The sequence below is a fragment of the Seriola lalandi genome, unplaced genomic scaffold (assembly GCF_002814215.2).
Source record: "Seriola lalandi dorsalis isolate HSWRI2012SDOR001 ecotype SW California unplaced genomic scaffold, Sedor1 jcf7180002054978, whole genome shotgun sequence".
NCBI classification, from domain to species: Eukaryota; Metazoa; Chordata; class Actinopteri; order Carangiformes; family Carangidae; genus Seriola; species Seriola lalandi.
This window is the reverse complement of record NW_019525528.1, coordinates 520,764-533,968: the sequence shown is the minus strand read 5'-3', so window position 1 is coordinate 533,968 and position 13,205 is coordinate 520,764. Positions and strand designations below refer to the sequence as shown.

At 46.2% G+C, this 13,205-nt stretch overlaps 2 protein-coding genes across 2 annotated transcripts in view; one reads left to right on the top strand and one right to left on the bottom strand.

Annotated features, from left to right (window-relative positions):
* tg (thyroglobulin) overlaps positions 1 to 7,884 on the bottom strand; it is a 21,995-nt gene extending 14,111 nt beyond the window's left edge. The window contains exons 1-15 of the mRNA XM_023396505.2: positions 7,738 to 7,884; positions 7,063 to 7,171; positions 6,631 to 6,740; positions 6,273 to 6,428; positions 6,013 to 6,172; positions 5,765 to 5,871; positions 5,538 to 5,681; positions 5,191 to 5,376; positions 4,426 to 4,922; positions 3,066 to 3,453; positions 2,557 to 2,595; positions 1,528 to 1,758; positions 1,044 to 1,148; positions 522 to 599; positions 241 to 344 (exon numbers count right to left, since the gene is read on the bottom strand). Of these exons, the coding sequence (XP_023252273.1) occupies positions 241 to 344; positions 522 to 599; positions 1,044 to 1,148; positions 1,528 to 1,758; positions 2,557 to 2,595; positions 3,066 to 3,453; positions 4,426 to 4,922; positions 5,191 to 5,376; positions 5,538 to 5,681; positions 5,765 to 5,871; positions 6,013 to 6,172; positions 6,273 to 6,428; positions 6,631 to 6,740; positions 7,063 to 7,171; positions 7,738 to 7,807 (2,484 nt within the window). The 5' untranslated portion in view covers positions 7,808 to 7,884. The remainder of the gene's footprint in view (positions 1 to 240; positions 345 to 521; positions 600 to 1,043; positions 1,149 to 1,527; positions 1,759 to 2,556; positions 2,596 to 3,065; positions 3,454 to 4,425; positions 4,923 to 5,190; positions 5,377 to 5,537; positions 5,682 to 5,764; positions 5,872 to 6,012; positions 6,173 to 6,272; positions 6,429 to 6,630; positions 6,741 to 7,062; positions 7,172 to 7,737) is intronic.
* An 841-nt stretch (positions 7,885 to 8,725) lies between these two features.
* LOC111646955 (B-cell receptor CD22-like) lies at positions 8,726 to 12,514 on the top strand. Its single transcript, XM_023396556.2, has 6 exons — positions 8,726 to 8,879; positions 9,363 to 9,710; positions 10,081 to 10,347; positions 10,450 to 10,543; positions 11,164 to 11,214; positions 12,162 to 12,514. Exons 1-5 carry the CDS (start codon positions 8,843 to 8,845, stop codon positions 11,204 to 11,206), a joined length of 789 nt encoding a protein of 262 aa, XP_023252324.1. The 5' UTR covers positions 8,726 to 8,842; the 3' UTR covers positions 11,207 to 11,214; positions 12,162 to 12,514.
* The last annotated feature ends 691 nt before the right edge of the window (positions 12,515 to 13,205 follow it).

Here is a 13,205-nt window from a genome sequence, read left to right as displayed (position 1 = left end):
ACACACACACACACACACACACACACACACACACACACACACAGTTTAGACAGAATGTAACCTTATTTTAACGAATAAAATAGTTTTTCTCAAGTCAGTGTAAAACTGCAGCGATGCTGATCATGTGATCAACATGATCAACTGCAGCGTCTCCGACAGGTTTCTGATGAAGAGCAGAAACAACAAGGTGGAGGACCAGACGACCTTCAGGTAGGTGTGTGTGTGTGTGTGTGTTCCTACCTCCTCACACTTCGGGAGGTAAGGTGAGGTTGTGGTGACGTCAGAGCCTTTCATCCAACCAGAGAGCAGAGAGTGAGCCTGAGCTCTCTGACATCGAGTCAGACCTGCAGGACACACACACACACACACACACACACACACACACACACACACACACACACACACACACACACACAGATATTTATCCGTGACTTTATCTGACGGAGAAGGTGATGTAATTATCTGCATAGTTGTAAAAGGTGGATTTAAATAAAGCTTTTAAAGTGTGTGTGTGATCTTACATTTGGGCAGGCTGAGTGAGCGGCTGCTCAGAGAGTCAGTGATGTATTCTCCATCTTCATCAACGCACCAACACTGACCTGAATACACACACACACACACACACATACACACACACACACACACACACACACACACACACACGTATGAGTGTGTGTTATTGTACATCCACCTCTGTGTGGACCAATGTGAGTTTCACACCTGGGGAGTGAGGTCATCTCCTCAGGACTGATGGTCAAAATAACCTTTTGATTAAATGAGTGATCGAAACAATGATTAAATAAATAATTGATCATTTAGACTTAATCTGCAAAGTAGTAACTACAGCTGTGAAATCGTTTGAATACATTTCACTTTGAGAAGTGGTGGAATCAAAAGGGGAATACTACGGTGGCCCTGAGAGCTCAACGCACCGCAGCTCAAGAAAACATCTTCATCAGTTTGACAACACGGTATTTATTTGTGATGGTGAAGGTCAGAGGTCAGAGAATTCATCACGTCGCAGTACAGAGGTACAAACGTACCTGTGCTGTGGTAACACTGAGTGAGCAGCCAGCGTCCGTCAGCGTGACACTGAGGAGTGAACGGCTGGTAGGAACGACGGCGAGGAGGCAGCAACATCTGGACAGCTGGAAAACAACAAGAACAACATCAGTGACCCAACGACAAACAGTTTCATCAAAACCAGATCACAGGTGAGTTCACAGCTTGAATGTTGGATCACCATCTATCAGGTTTATTAATATGTTTATATATTATCAATCAGCCAGAAAATGAAATCACTAAATCATCAATCAGTCAAAATCAGGACCTGAACTGAACGTGCTGAGATCAGCAGTGATCAGCTGTGATCACTTCCTGTCTGCAGTGCATTGTGATGACATCATCAGGAAGTGATGTCACACTGAATCAGATCAGCATGTGTTAATCAGGTGCAGATCAAAGTGAATCTGATTAAATTCCAGTTATTTTCCAGAAACATTCGTCTTCGTCTGACGGCTGACTCACTGGAGTAAGCGGCCAATCGCAGAGCAGCTCTGGATCGGCTCAGCAGGCTATCAGAAATTTGCATCTCCTCCTCTGATTGGCTGACTTGCAGCTCCTCGGGCGTCAGACGCAGACCTTCAGCCAATAGGAATCCGTATCCCAGCGGCAGGTGGGAGGAGTTAGAGAGAGTTATGATGCTCTTCACCTCCTCTCTGAATGCCGTGACCTCAGCCAACACCTGAGAGCACCCACCTGCAAGTTAGCATCAAACTCTGGTTAGTGTGGCTAACAGGTTAGCATCCTGCTCTAATTAACGTTACATTCATTCAATCTAATGGCTGAATATTTTATCAGTGCATCAACAATGACTCTTATAGATGATACACAGAGATGACAGGTAAATTACACAGAGTATCACTTCCATGAAAAAGATCAGATAGGAGAAGGTGTCTCACTCTGTTGGATTTGTAGGAACTACATCAACAGTGGAGTGTGTTACAGAGTGACACTTCTTTAACCTCAAAAACAATCTTTGTCAAAGACACAAACCGACGTCAGAGCAGTTTCACTTTGTTCTGTCGTCACATGAACGTTTCCTTCACGGCTCTTTGATGAGCTCTGTCATTCAATTAACAATCATTTTTAAAAACACAAATTTATCTTCAGAGGAAACATTTTTTAATTATGCAGCGTTAGAAAACACCTGTGTGACAGACCACTGCTCAGGTGATATTCTGCCGTTCCCTTTCTGTGACACGGTTGAGTTTAAGATGTTCTATCTATCTTAATATAACTCTGATGGGTTCTGTGTTTACTGAAGCCGAAGTGACACAGCTTCGTTTTCTGTATTGGCTCTTCCTCAGATTCGTCTCTGAACACACTCAGTTACTGCTGCACCGTCTCATCACTTAACGACAGCTGACCGCCTTCAGGCCACAGGCCTCTGTACAGAGCAAGAGTCAGAGCTCGACAGCAGTTTGTCTTGGACTCAGTCAAAGAATCTAAACGTCTGTTTGTTCTTCAGGGTTGATATCAAAGTTTTTAACTGACCTGCAGACGACTGGAGCTTCTGAGTTTTTCTCTCTGGACCTGAAACGCAGACAGACAAACACTAGAACACGACTGGACTCAAAGTGAAGGAAACTAAAACAACAGTTCTGATCTCGTTCCTTCTCTTCAGAGGAAGAACCCTTTAGATTTGAATGACCACACCATCTTCCCTCTGGCGCCACCCTCAGGACAAACTTCGCCCATGTCAGCAGTTTGGTTTTACTGGTTGTGACCAGTTCAACCAAAGACATTTCTTCTTTCTTCTTTTAGCATCAAAAATGTATTTTTAATTTAAAGAAAAAAACGTATTATTATTATTATTATTATAAAATATTTGTCTAATTGTCAGGAACAGACGGTTTGAGATGTTCCCTACAGCTCTCTTTGTTATTCCCCTAAATTAAAAACAATATTAAACATATATATATATATATATATATATATATATATAAAATCTTTTGCAGCTATCTCTCAGTGACAGTCGGCCTGTTTAACATTAGATATCTTACAGCTGATGGCGCCCCCTGTTGGCCCTGCAGTCATTGTTTTCCCTTCAGCGTCCACACAGAAGCAGCGTGACCCGACACACTGCAGCGGCAGGAAGTCTCCGTCCTCCGAACATGCTGGGATGTGGATTTCAGCTCCAGCCGCCATGTTTCCTTTCACCTTGAGCGCCGTCGCTCTCGCTCTCTCACAGCGGGACGGACAGCGAGGCTGACGACCCGAGGTCCGCGACCCTGCGACCTCCAGACCCTGAGCGTCGACGCACCAGCACTCTCCACCCTGACACTGAACCTCCTGGAAACCACCGCTGGACGTGCAGCTGGGAACAAAGATGGCCGCTGCAACCTCCTCCTCTTCCTCACCAGAGCAGGAACGAAACACAGGAGTCAGGACCTGAAAACAACAAGAGTCTAATGAGGCACAGGATCACTGGATATTTGACCTCTGACCCCTCCTGTCTGATTTCAGTCCATCCATCCAACACTTTACATATACCAAATCAGAAGAGAGGAAGCTTTGAGCCTCTCTTCTGATTGGCTGACTGTTTTCTGTCTGATCCAATAAAAATATAGCAGATTTCAGGTAAAAACACTCAGAGAAACCAAATCCTGCGAGGTTTGGATGGTCTCTGTGGACGGAAGCTTTGATACTTTTACAGTATTAATAAAGAACCTGATCTATAATCACGCTACACATGGACAGAGACCTTAAAACTGGATGGAGCTGTAAGAATATGAAGTGTGACAGGTGCCCTCCTCATCTAAATTAAGAGCTGCCGCCACCATCGCCTTCCATAGCTTTAATGTAAACCTGACGACAGTGACGAGGAGAGCGAGGCCGTGAGTCAGAGCCGGAGCTGGAAGGCGTCGAAGCAGGTCTCTAAAAGCTGGTTAAAGCAGAGTGGCGGACGACGCTTCCACTCAGTGATTTCACAAATCTCATGTTGAGCTTTTATTAAACATCTATTTCCCTCATACACTGCTCTATTGTTGATGAAGCTCAGACTCTGGTCAACACATTTCACTTCATCACCATCAGGGAAGTTTGTTTTGGAGAATTTCAGTTTTTCAGCATCTGGTCAAAGAGGGTGAAAAAGGGGCATCATTACAGAAGCAGCTGAGACAGATGTGAACACTGGGATATAAACACCTGGGCGTCATGTGATATCAACCTTTGGAAAGTCCATTAAAGAGATACTGGAGAACCGGAGGAAATACCCTCAGATCTCCGAGAGTTAAGGACCTGAATCAGGTTTGAGACCTGCAGATCCCCTGAACCAAAACCCTCTGACATCACAGTCAAGTATGAGGTCAGAGGTCAGAGGTCAGAGGTCAGAGCAGAGGTTGGAGGACTGCTGTATCTGACCTGTTGCACTGAGGCGGAGCCGCTGAGCCCCGTCAGTGTGTGTCGGAGGGCGGAGAGGAAGGCAGGATCCTCCAGGGCTCTGCTGACGGTCTGGACCAGGTCCCGGTTGTTCTGGAGGCCGCTCTGAGAGGAGAGCCGCTCCAGGCCCAGAGCTCCTCGAGGTCCCACCGCCCCGCTGAGGTTGAAGGCCGCAGCGTTCTTCAGAAACTTCCCTCCGAACAGGTTCTCCTGGAGGCGACGGGGGGAGGCGCGAGCAAGAGCCTGCAGGGCCCCTCCCACAGAGGGGAAGAGACCCTGGAGGACTTCGACCAGGTGAGACAGGAAGGAGGTCAGATCCGCCTCCGCCGGCAGGAGGTCTCTAAGAGGCCGGAGCAGGGAGAGACAGGAGGCTGGAGGTCTGCCAGAGGAGGCCTCAAAGAGAGGAGGAGCAACAGGACCAGAGAAGAACCGGGACAGAGCCAGACGACGCTGAGAGGGACAGTCAGCAAGACCTGAACCTGGAGGAGGAGAGACAGGAGAGGAGGAGAGAAGAGGAGGAAAATCAAATCTAAATTAAATAGAGTATGAGACGAGAATAGATAAGACATGAAAAAGGAGGAGAGAGGACAGAGGAGGAGGAGGGGAGAAGGAGAGGAGGAGGAGGGGGAGAAGAGAAGGAGAGGAGGAGGAGAGAAGGAGAGGAGGAGGAGAGAGGAGGAGAGGAGAGAGAAAGGAAAACAAGAACAGAGCAGAGACAGATGATGTCTCTTGTTCCTCCACACTCACCACAGACCAGGGCGTCTCCGTGCTGTCGTGTCCCAGGAAGCTCTCTTCCTGTGGGGTCCACACACCAGCACTGCCCCCCCTGCTGACACTGTGTGGAGGTGAAGGAGCCTCCACTCTCACAGGACGGGACAAACACACTGGACGCCGCCATCGCTGCCCGCCGCTCCTCCTCACAGGGAGAGGGACCTGAGACACACAGGAGCCTCAGTTTAAACCAGTTCAAACCAGTCTGAACCACTTTCATTCAGTTTCAGCTCCAGCTCTGAGCCACACCTCCACCTGACACATTAATTAACCTGCTAATTAATCTATGCTAAAGCAGTGAGATGCAGCTGAAGTGGGTTTACATCTGAAGTGTCCGGTGAGGGCGAGGCGAACTCCCAGCATCCTCCTGTGCAGGACTCTGTAGATGTTGGTCTGAGAGAAGGAGCGACCGGACCGAAGACCAGAGAACGCAGAGTCGTACACCTCCGACAGGAGGAGCTCCACACCTGGACAGGATGTACACTCCTTCATCATCATCATCGTCACCATCATCATCATCATCATCATCATCATGTGTCTGTGTGTGTACCTGTGTTCTCCAGCTCTCGGCCTCTACTGTCTGAACAGAAACAGTACGAGGAAACCATCGGGAACAACTTCCTGAAACTGCTGAATGTCTCAAAGGCTTCTGGGAACCTGACACACACACACACACACACACACACACACACACACACACACACACACACACACACACACACACACATCCATAGGTGAGTGTAACTACTGCAGACAGACAGGTGAGTGTACCTGTGACGGACAGACAGGTGAGTGTACCTGTTGAGGGCGTGCAGCAGGTCCAGCTCTGTCCTGTCCGTCATGTTGATGAATTTACACTGAACAGGGAGGAAGCCTCCGTCGGCTGCACACTGAGGAGGGGAAGGAGATCCGGAGCCGTGGAGGAGCCGCCTCCCCCTCACCTCACAGCTGCCAGGACCTGCAGGTCAAAGGTCACACAGAAGAGGGCGGAGACAACAGTTACTGGTGAGTCCTGAACTAGAGACCAATGGGAGGTTTCAGGTGTCAGTGTCTCGTACAGCGCTGAGGTCTCCCGGTCTGTCGCGTCCCGTACAGCTCCATGCCGTCCTGATCCACACACCAACACTGCCCCCTGCTGGACGCGCACTGCACCGCCTCAAACACACCTGAAGGAGAACACCGCAGCACCGACTGCAGCTGGCAGGGAGACGCACCTGCAGACAGGTAGATTTGGGGGGGAGCAAACAGTAGACAGAGGGAGATAATCTCATGACCCCGCCCACTTCTAAAACCAAACTTTTCAAACTTAATAAATGATCTTGATATTATTATTATTACCAACTATTATTTTCATTATCAATAAAATGAAATAAACAGATAATGATGACATCATCAAATGACATCACAATAACCTACAGGACCGAGCGACATCAGGCGCAGAGCTGTTGGTTCGAGTCCCGACGACCTCTTGACCTTCAGCATCAACGCACCAACACTCCTGACCCCGCCCACTACACTGCACAGGTCTATACACACACACACACACACACACACACACACACACACACACACACACACACACACACACACACACACACTTTATATTCAATTTACAGTTCAGTGAGTAAATAAAAATATAAAAGACATTGATGCTAAACACAGTCTCATCTCATTAATATATAATCTGTCATCAGACAGTGAAGTGAGGTCAGAGGTCAGCCTGATTATGACTCATGAGGTCTGTTAATGACCACCTGTGTGGTGGGTCACATGACACATCTGAAGAGGAAGAGTGGAGTCATCATCATCAGCTGATCATGTTCTCAGACTCAGAATAAAGACACACACCTGAACCTGCCATCCTCTGAACAGTGAGGGATGACACTTTGTTGCTTGGCAACAGCCGCTCCCCTCAGCAGCTCACATTGGCTCAGGGTCTCTGACTCCAGCTGGTACTCTAGACAACATCATCAGCAAACAATGACATCATCAACAAACAGTGACATCATCAGTAAACAACAGCAGAAAATAAAAACAGAGAGAATACATAAATAGTAAATAATGACATCATCAGCTAAACATGATGACCTCATCATCAGCTGAGGAGCTGCTGATTCAAATCTGTTGCTATTGCTCAAACATCCTGACGTCTTTAACACGACAGCAGGTCTACACGAGATCGGGTCCACGCTCTGCTCAGTCTGATGAGGCGGGTCAGGACCTGAGTGGATCAGTGTTTTAAAGAATCTGTGCATTAATAAACAAAAGCTGTTTCCTCCTGTTGGTTTGATAAAACTACAGCGATCAGCTGTTCGAGGAGTGAGACTCAACAGTCGTGAGTGTTCTTACAGATCTTTCTTCAAGAGGAACCAATGAGCTGAGAGCCAGAGACAGGAGGGAAGAGTTGAGAGACTGACTTTAGAAAAATGAGGAACATCAAACTTATTCAAATGAGACAGAACAGACACAGATGAAGACAGGTGGCAGAGACACAGACAGACAGGTAGGTCATGGTGTGTTTACCTGAAGCTTTGCCCTGCAGCAGCTCCGGGCAGCAGACCAGGATGCAGGTGATGCCGAGCAGCCAAGCCATCGTCTCCGCGGTGACAGACTGAGCATCTCTGCCTCGTTATAAACCCGCAGACCTGCTGAGTCACCGTGAGGAGGACCCACCAAACAACACACCTTCACCCCTCCTCCCTCCTCTTCCCTGTCCATCGTGGTGGAACCAGGAGTCCTTGAACACAACTCAAGAGGCGGACAGTGAGCCGTGAAGCCCTCTGATTGGACGAGAGGATCTCTGAAACACAGATGACAAGGGTCAGTGTTCAGTGTGACGCTGTTATTGTTATTCCAGAGCAGTGAAGCTGCTTCGCCTGAGGACCAGGTGCAAACCTTCAACATCTCCATACTGACGTTTAATACATGAAATTCTTACGAAGACACTGTGTGAGCTGAATCAGACCAATGAAACGGCTCCTCACACCTGAGTCACATCTGAACACATGAACCACAGAACCTCAGAGTCAGACCTTCAGTATCACAGTCACGTCATCATGATCCACTGCAGACAGGAGCCGGTCACAGCTGGTCAGCTGATCACAGCTGCTGCTGATGAGACAGTCTAGAGTAAATAGAAATAGATACAGGATAGAAATGACAACATTAATGAGCTTCTACAGGATCTTGCTCTCTCGATGTTTGATGTCTTATTTGATCCAAACGGACCCGTGTGTTGGTGTCTGCACATTTCCACCTGTCAAACCAGCACGAACATTTTCACACAGAATCAGACTTCACTCTGAGATCCAATTTAAAATCAAAGGATCGGACAGACAGAGCCGTCTTATTCTCACTGGTTCATATGACTCCTATTCTCTGTGGGTGGGTGACATCACACGTACAGTTTCTGATGAAGACCAGAAGTCGAGGTGACAGAAAATGACGGGACGTGTTTCGACACACAGGAAGTGTTTGGACACTTTTTACAGAAATTACTTCTTCAAAAACAAGAGGAAGAGAGAAACAACCACAAATACAGTGAACGCATCGCCTCAGTTTGACGGTCACTCAGTCCTGTAGTTTGATCCGAAGAGTTTAAAGAACAGAACCACCCTCTCTTCACGACATGAGGACGGCCTGGGCCTTTCTGTTGCTGCTGGCTGGTAAGACGTGGACTGAGTCTGTTACTGGTGTTATTTTATATAATCGTACACATTTATTACCATGACAACAGAGTTACTGGTCACTCACCTGGAGACCCCTCAGTCTGTTTCTAGTCTCTGGACTTAGAGCTGTAACTCATAACTGTTGATTTAATCTGATTCAGTTTCCTGTGATATAAAGAGAAAAAAAGACCAACAGATCAAAACAATAAATCAAATATTAAAACTGTTGCCAAATAAGTTTCAGCTCAAATCAATGAATTGACTTTTTTTCATATTTATATTTTTGCTGCTTCCAGTTTGTTCACGTCTTTAATCTTCTTTCTCTCTCAGTTCATCTGCTGCAACAACTTTTGTTCGGCACGAGTTCAAAACTTTTCAAACATCTGACATTTCGAAGCTGAGACTCTGGAGACAGACACTTGTTTTCAGGTCCTTTGCTCCAACGTTCAGCTGTCGTCACTGTGTTGTGTTTGTATCCAGGTGCTGTGGGTCAAACGGTGAAATATCAACCTCCTGTTTGTGCTGTGAAACAATCGACTGTCACCCTCCCCTGCACCTTCACACCAGTAAGGAAGATCATCAGAGTCGTTTGGTGCCAGAATCATCTGATTTGTCATGGAGCCACTCCGTCTGTGTACGACAGTGATTCAAAGACCAACAACCCCTTCGACACTCGCTACAAATACCTGGGAGACAAGACGGGGAACTGCACTTTACAGATCAGTAATCTACAGAAGAGAGATGAGGCAACGTTTCGCTTCAGAATGGAGGCTGATGATGCAGAAGGACATCAGACTGGACAACGTGGAGTGAATGTCACAGTTGTTGGTAAGAGCTCCATGTGAAATACTAACAACGACCGTGGTCAGAGTACTTCTTCCAGTAGTTGTTATTGTGCAACGACAAGCTTCAGATTATGTATCAGGGCAGGATGATAAAGATCAGACAGAAGCTCCAACAGGTTTACACCAGATAAAAACAGGAAGACAAAGAACGTGGGAACACAACCTACATATTACATACATACTACATATCTACTTCAATAAGGAAATAAATCTGCTCAGTGTTTACAAAAGGAAGAAATTTGACACATTTCAAAATGTGTATTTAAAATCAAACAGAGCAGCCAATGAGTGGTGATTTTAAAAGTTCAAATAAAGACATATATAATTAAATAACGTTATAACATTCATTTCAGACGGTTCTCCGATGAGAATAACGAGCTCCAGTGAGAGAGAGGTGAGAGAGGGTCAGAACGTCACACTGCTCTGCACCTCAATCTGCACCTTCCACCAGCTGCAGGTCACCTGGTTCAGAGGTGACCACCCCCTCCCAGAGTCTGGCCCCGCCCTCATGCTCAGCCCTCTGACCGCAGAGGATTCTGGGAACTACACCTGTGGTTTGAAGGCCAACCCGGGGATACGCTCGGTGGCGTACATGCTGCAGGTGGAGGCTGCAGACGGAGGTTTGTCTCTTCTATCTGTTTCCCTGTTCAAACACTGACCAACCTCAGCAGGTACTTCCTGTTAGCGGCAAACCCCATGTCTCATGACGATCCTCTTCACAGGAACCACACTGGACTACCTGACGATTGTCCGTCTGCTGCTGGTCACTGCACTCACGGTGCTCATCGTCATAGTGGCGTCCATCGTCATCAAAAGGTCATTTCTACCCACAAGAAGCAAACACAAATCATTCTGCGACAACACACTTCACTTAAATAGAGTTGAGATCTGAAGGTCCATGTTCCTCATTTTTATTGTTCGTCATTTTACACTTCAGGCTCAAACATTTCACTCCAGTTTCAGTCGATCAAAACACTCCACATCTTTTAGTCATCAGTAAAGTAAGAGAACATTTCAGTTTAGTCAAGAGCAGAAATCTATTTTTTAAACCACATTTCATGAAAATATGAAAATAATCCTCCATGTTGGCGTCATGTTCTCTTCCCATCACCGTGAACTTTGGTGTGTGGAAAACGATATGGACAAACAGGAAGAGAAATACGCCATACAATCATCCGTAGAAAAGACATTTGGGATTATGTCATTGTCTGAAAAAGCAGTCCATGTTTTTAAATGTAATATATGTGTCGTCACAAATTTCATTAAGGGAATTACAACACAGCTTCGGCTCGGTCCAGTGTGGACGGGAAAGGTTTATAACAGGGAATACAGAGGTCATCAGACTCACTCAGACTTTGTTCAGCTGTGAAGGAGCATGTGAGGAGGAAGCGTTTCAGATTATGAAGCTACAACTGTTCTTCTTCCTGTCTGTGCAGGACGTGTGTTTGCAGGAAAGCAGAGCAGCAGATAGACGAGTGATGACGCAGGTGAGTCACTGAAAGGTTCCTGATGACAGACAGGTTGGTAACTAGTGGTACAGGTTAGTCTGGAGGACCTAGAGAGAAAGTGGTGGAGGTTTGAAAACTATAGATTAAACCAAACAGATAAACTGTAGATGCGTGGGCGAGTCAAGCGTCCCAGTGTCTGCAGCCAAGAGCTGGATTTAAAGACAGTTTAAAGGATTTATTTTAAATAAATTACACATAATGACGATGCACTTGTAAGTGGTGCAGGGTTTATTGACCAACTGTTTCGCACATTTATATTTATACTTACATTCACTCATCTGACAGAGGCTTCAACCCACAGAGATTTACAGTGAAAGATCTTAGTCCTGACACCAAGATCCCTCCTGCTCTGACACTTCAGTGATGAACCTCACTGTGAGTCTCAATGACGAGGATTCAGGCACATTTTGAATTTAATAACTTAATAATTAACTTCACAAGATGAAGGTGAAGTATTCTGTCAACACCTGGCAGCTCATCAGCTACAGACCAACATTAGTGGAGCTCCAGCACTAAGAAATGAGAGCAGCTGACCTCCTCACTCCATGGAGCTTTACGTCTCTTTCCCTAGTACGAACACATGGAGACGCACACCGACCTCTGCTTGTGAGGTTGGTCAGTAAATTACAGGTTCCTTGTTTCACACAGGAAGGACGAGATGACTTCTATAAATATGCTTCGTACTCTCACACTCCCTCCTCCGCTCTGTTCTGTTGGTCAGACAATGATCCTCATCAAGACCGGTTCTCCTCACTGTCCGTTAGGAATCAATCATCATTGTGAACTGAATCAAACTGTGACAGACTCTTCCTCCTACAGTCTGACTGCTGCTCAACATCAGCTGTCACCCACTGTGGGTTTCAGCTGCTTCTCTTTTTCTCCTGTTGATCTCATCTGTGCGGTTTGATCTCTGCTTCCTGTTTTAGCCTCCGGATGTCAGGAGGAGCCCTGACGCCCCGAGGAACGAGGCCGGACTGTCTGACATCACTGATATCATCTCTAATATATCTGCTCTAAAGCTGATTGGTGTTGACTGCTTCCTGTATTGAGCTGATGTGATGTGCCGGACATCAAACATATGTTCAGTTTGTTGTGTGTGTCAGCAGCTGGTGACTGAATATTGCAATTCAGTCAAATGTTTTCTGTTTCACTTCAGTTAGTAGAAATACTATGAATTCTTGGATCTGAATGTTTACTCATAAGGATATCAGTATTTTTTAAAAAGCAGTGAAATCAACATGTTTGTGTTTCAGAAATACAATAAAGATTTCAACAGTTACTGGAGTCTGACTTTTTAATCCAGTCCAGCTCTGACCAGTGTCAAATCAGAAGTGGCAGTTTTTAAACTACACCTGGTCTGGATGGAGAATATACAGTGGCATCTCTGAATAAAATACAGGTTTCACAGACCTGAAAGTGTCAAGGCTTTAACGAGAATGTGTAACACACTTTCACCACCGTCAACGGTGCAGCAACAAGAATCTGTCTCTTTTCTCCTGAAGGTTCAAACTGAGTGACATGAGCTGAAGTATCTGAGCAGCAGCCATGATGAGAGCTGGTCCACCTCTCTAAGAGCTGAGGTCGAAAGGACCTTCAGTGCTTCCCATCTTATCTCCTTTAGAAATACTGTAAATACTGTAACAGAGCACCTGTGTTTTGTTTTGCTAAACTTGCTATAATTAATTTGGTTTCAAATCATCTTCACCTGCTTCTCCTGGGCGGACTCAATGATCGAGTACCTGAGTGCAATACCACCTGTGACCACACAGACTGACAGTTACCGGCCGCTACAACCCACAGGGGCGCTGTTTCACGTTCATTTCCGGCGTCATTAATTAATTATTAAAACATTTCATAATAATCTTTTAGCTTATTACAGTGGCATATGGTGACTTTTACTGATAGGCAAGCAGAGCTGAGACGCCCCCCTCTCCCACACAGTGTATGTTTCATCTGTTTACTACATCAAC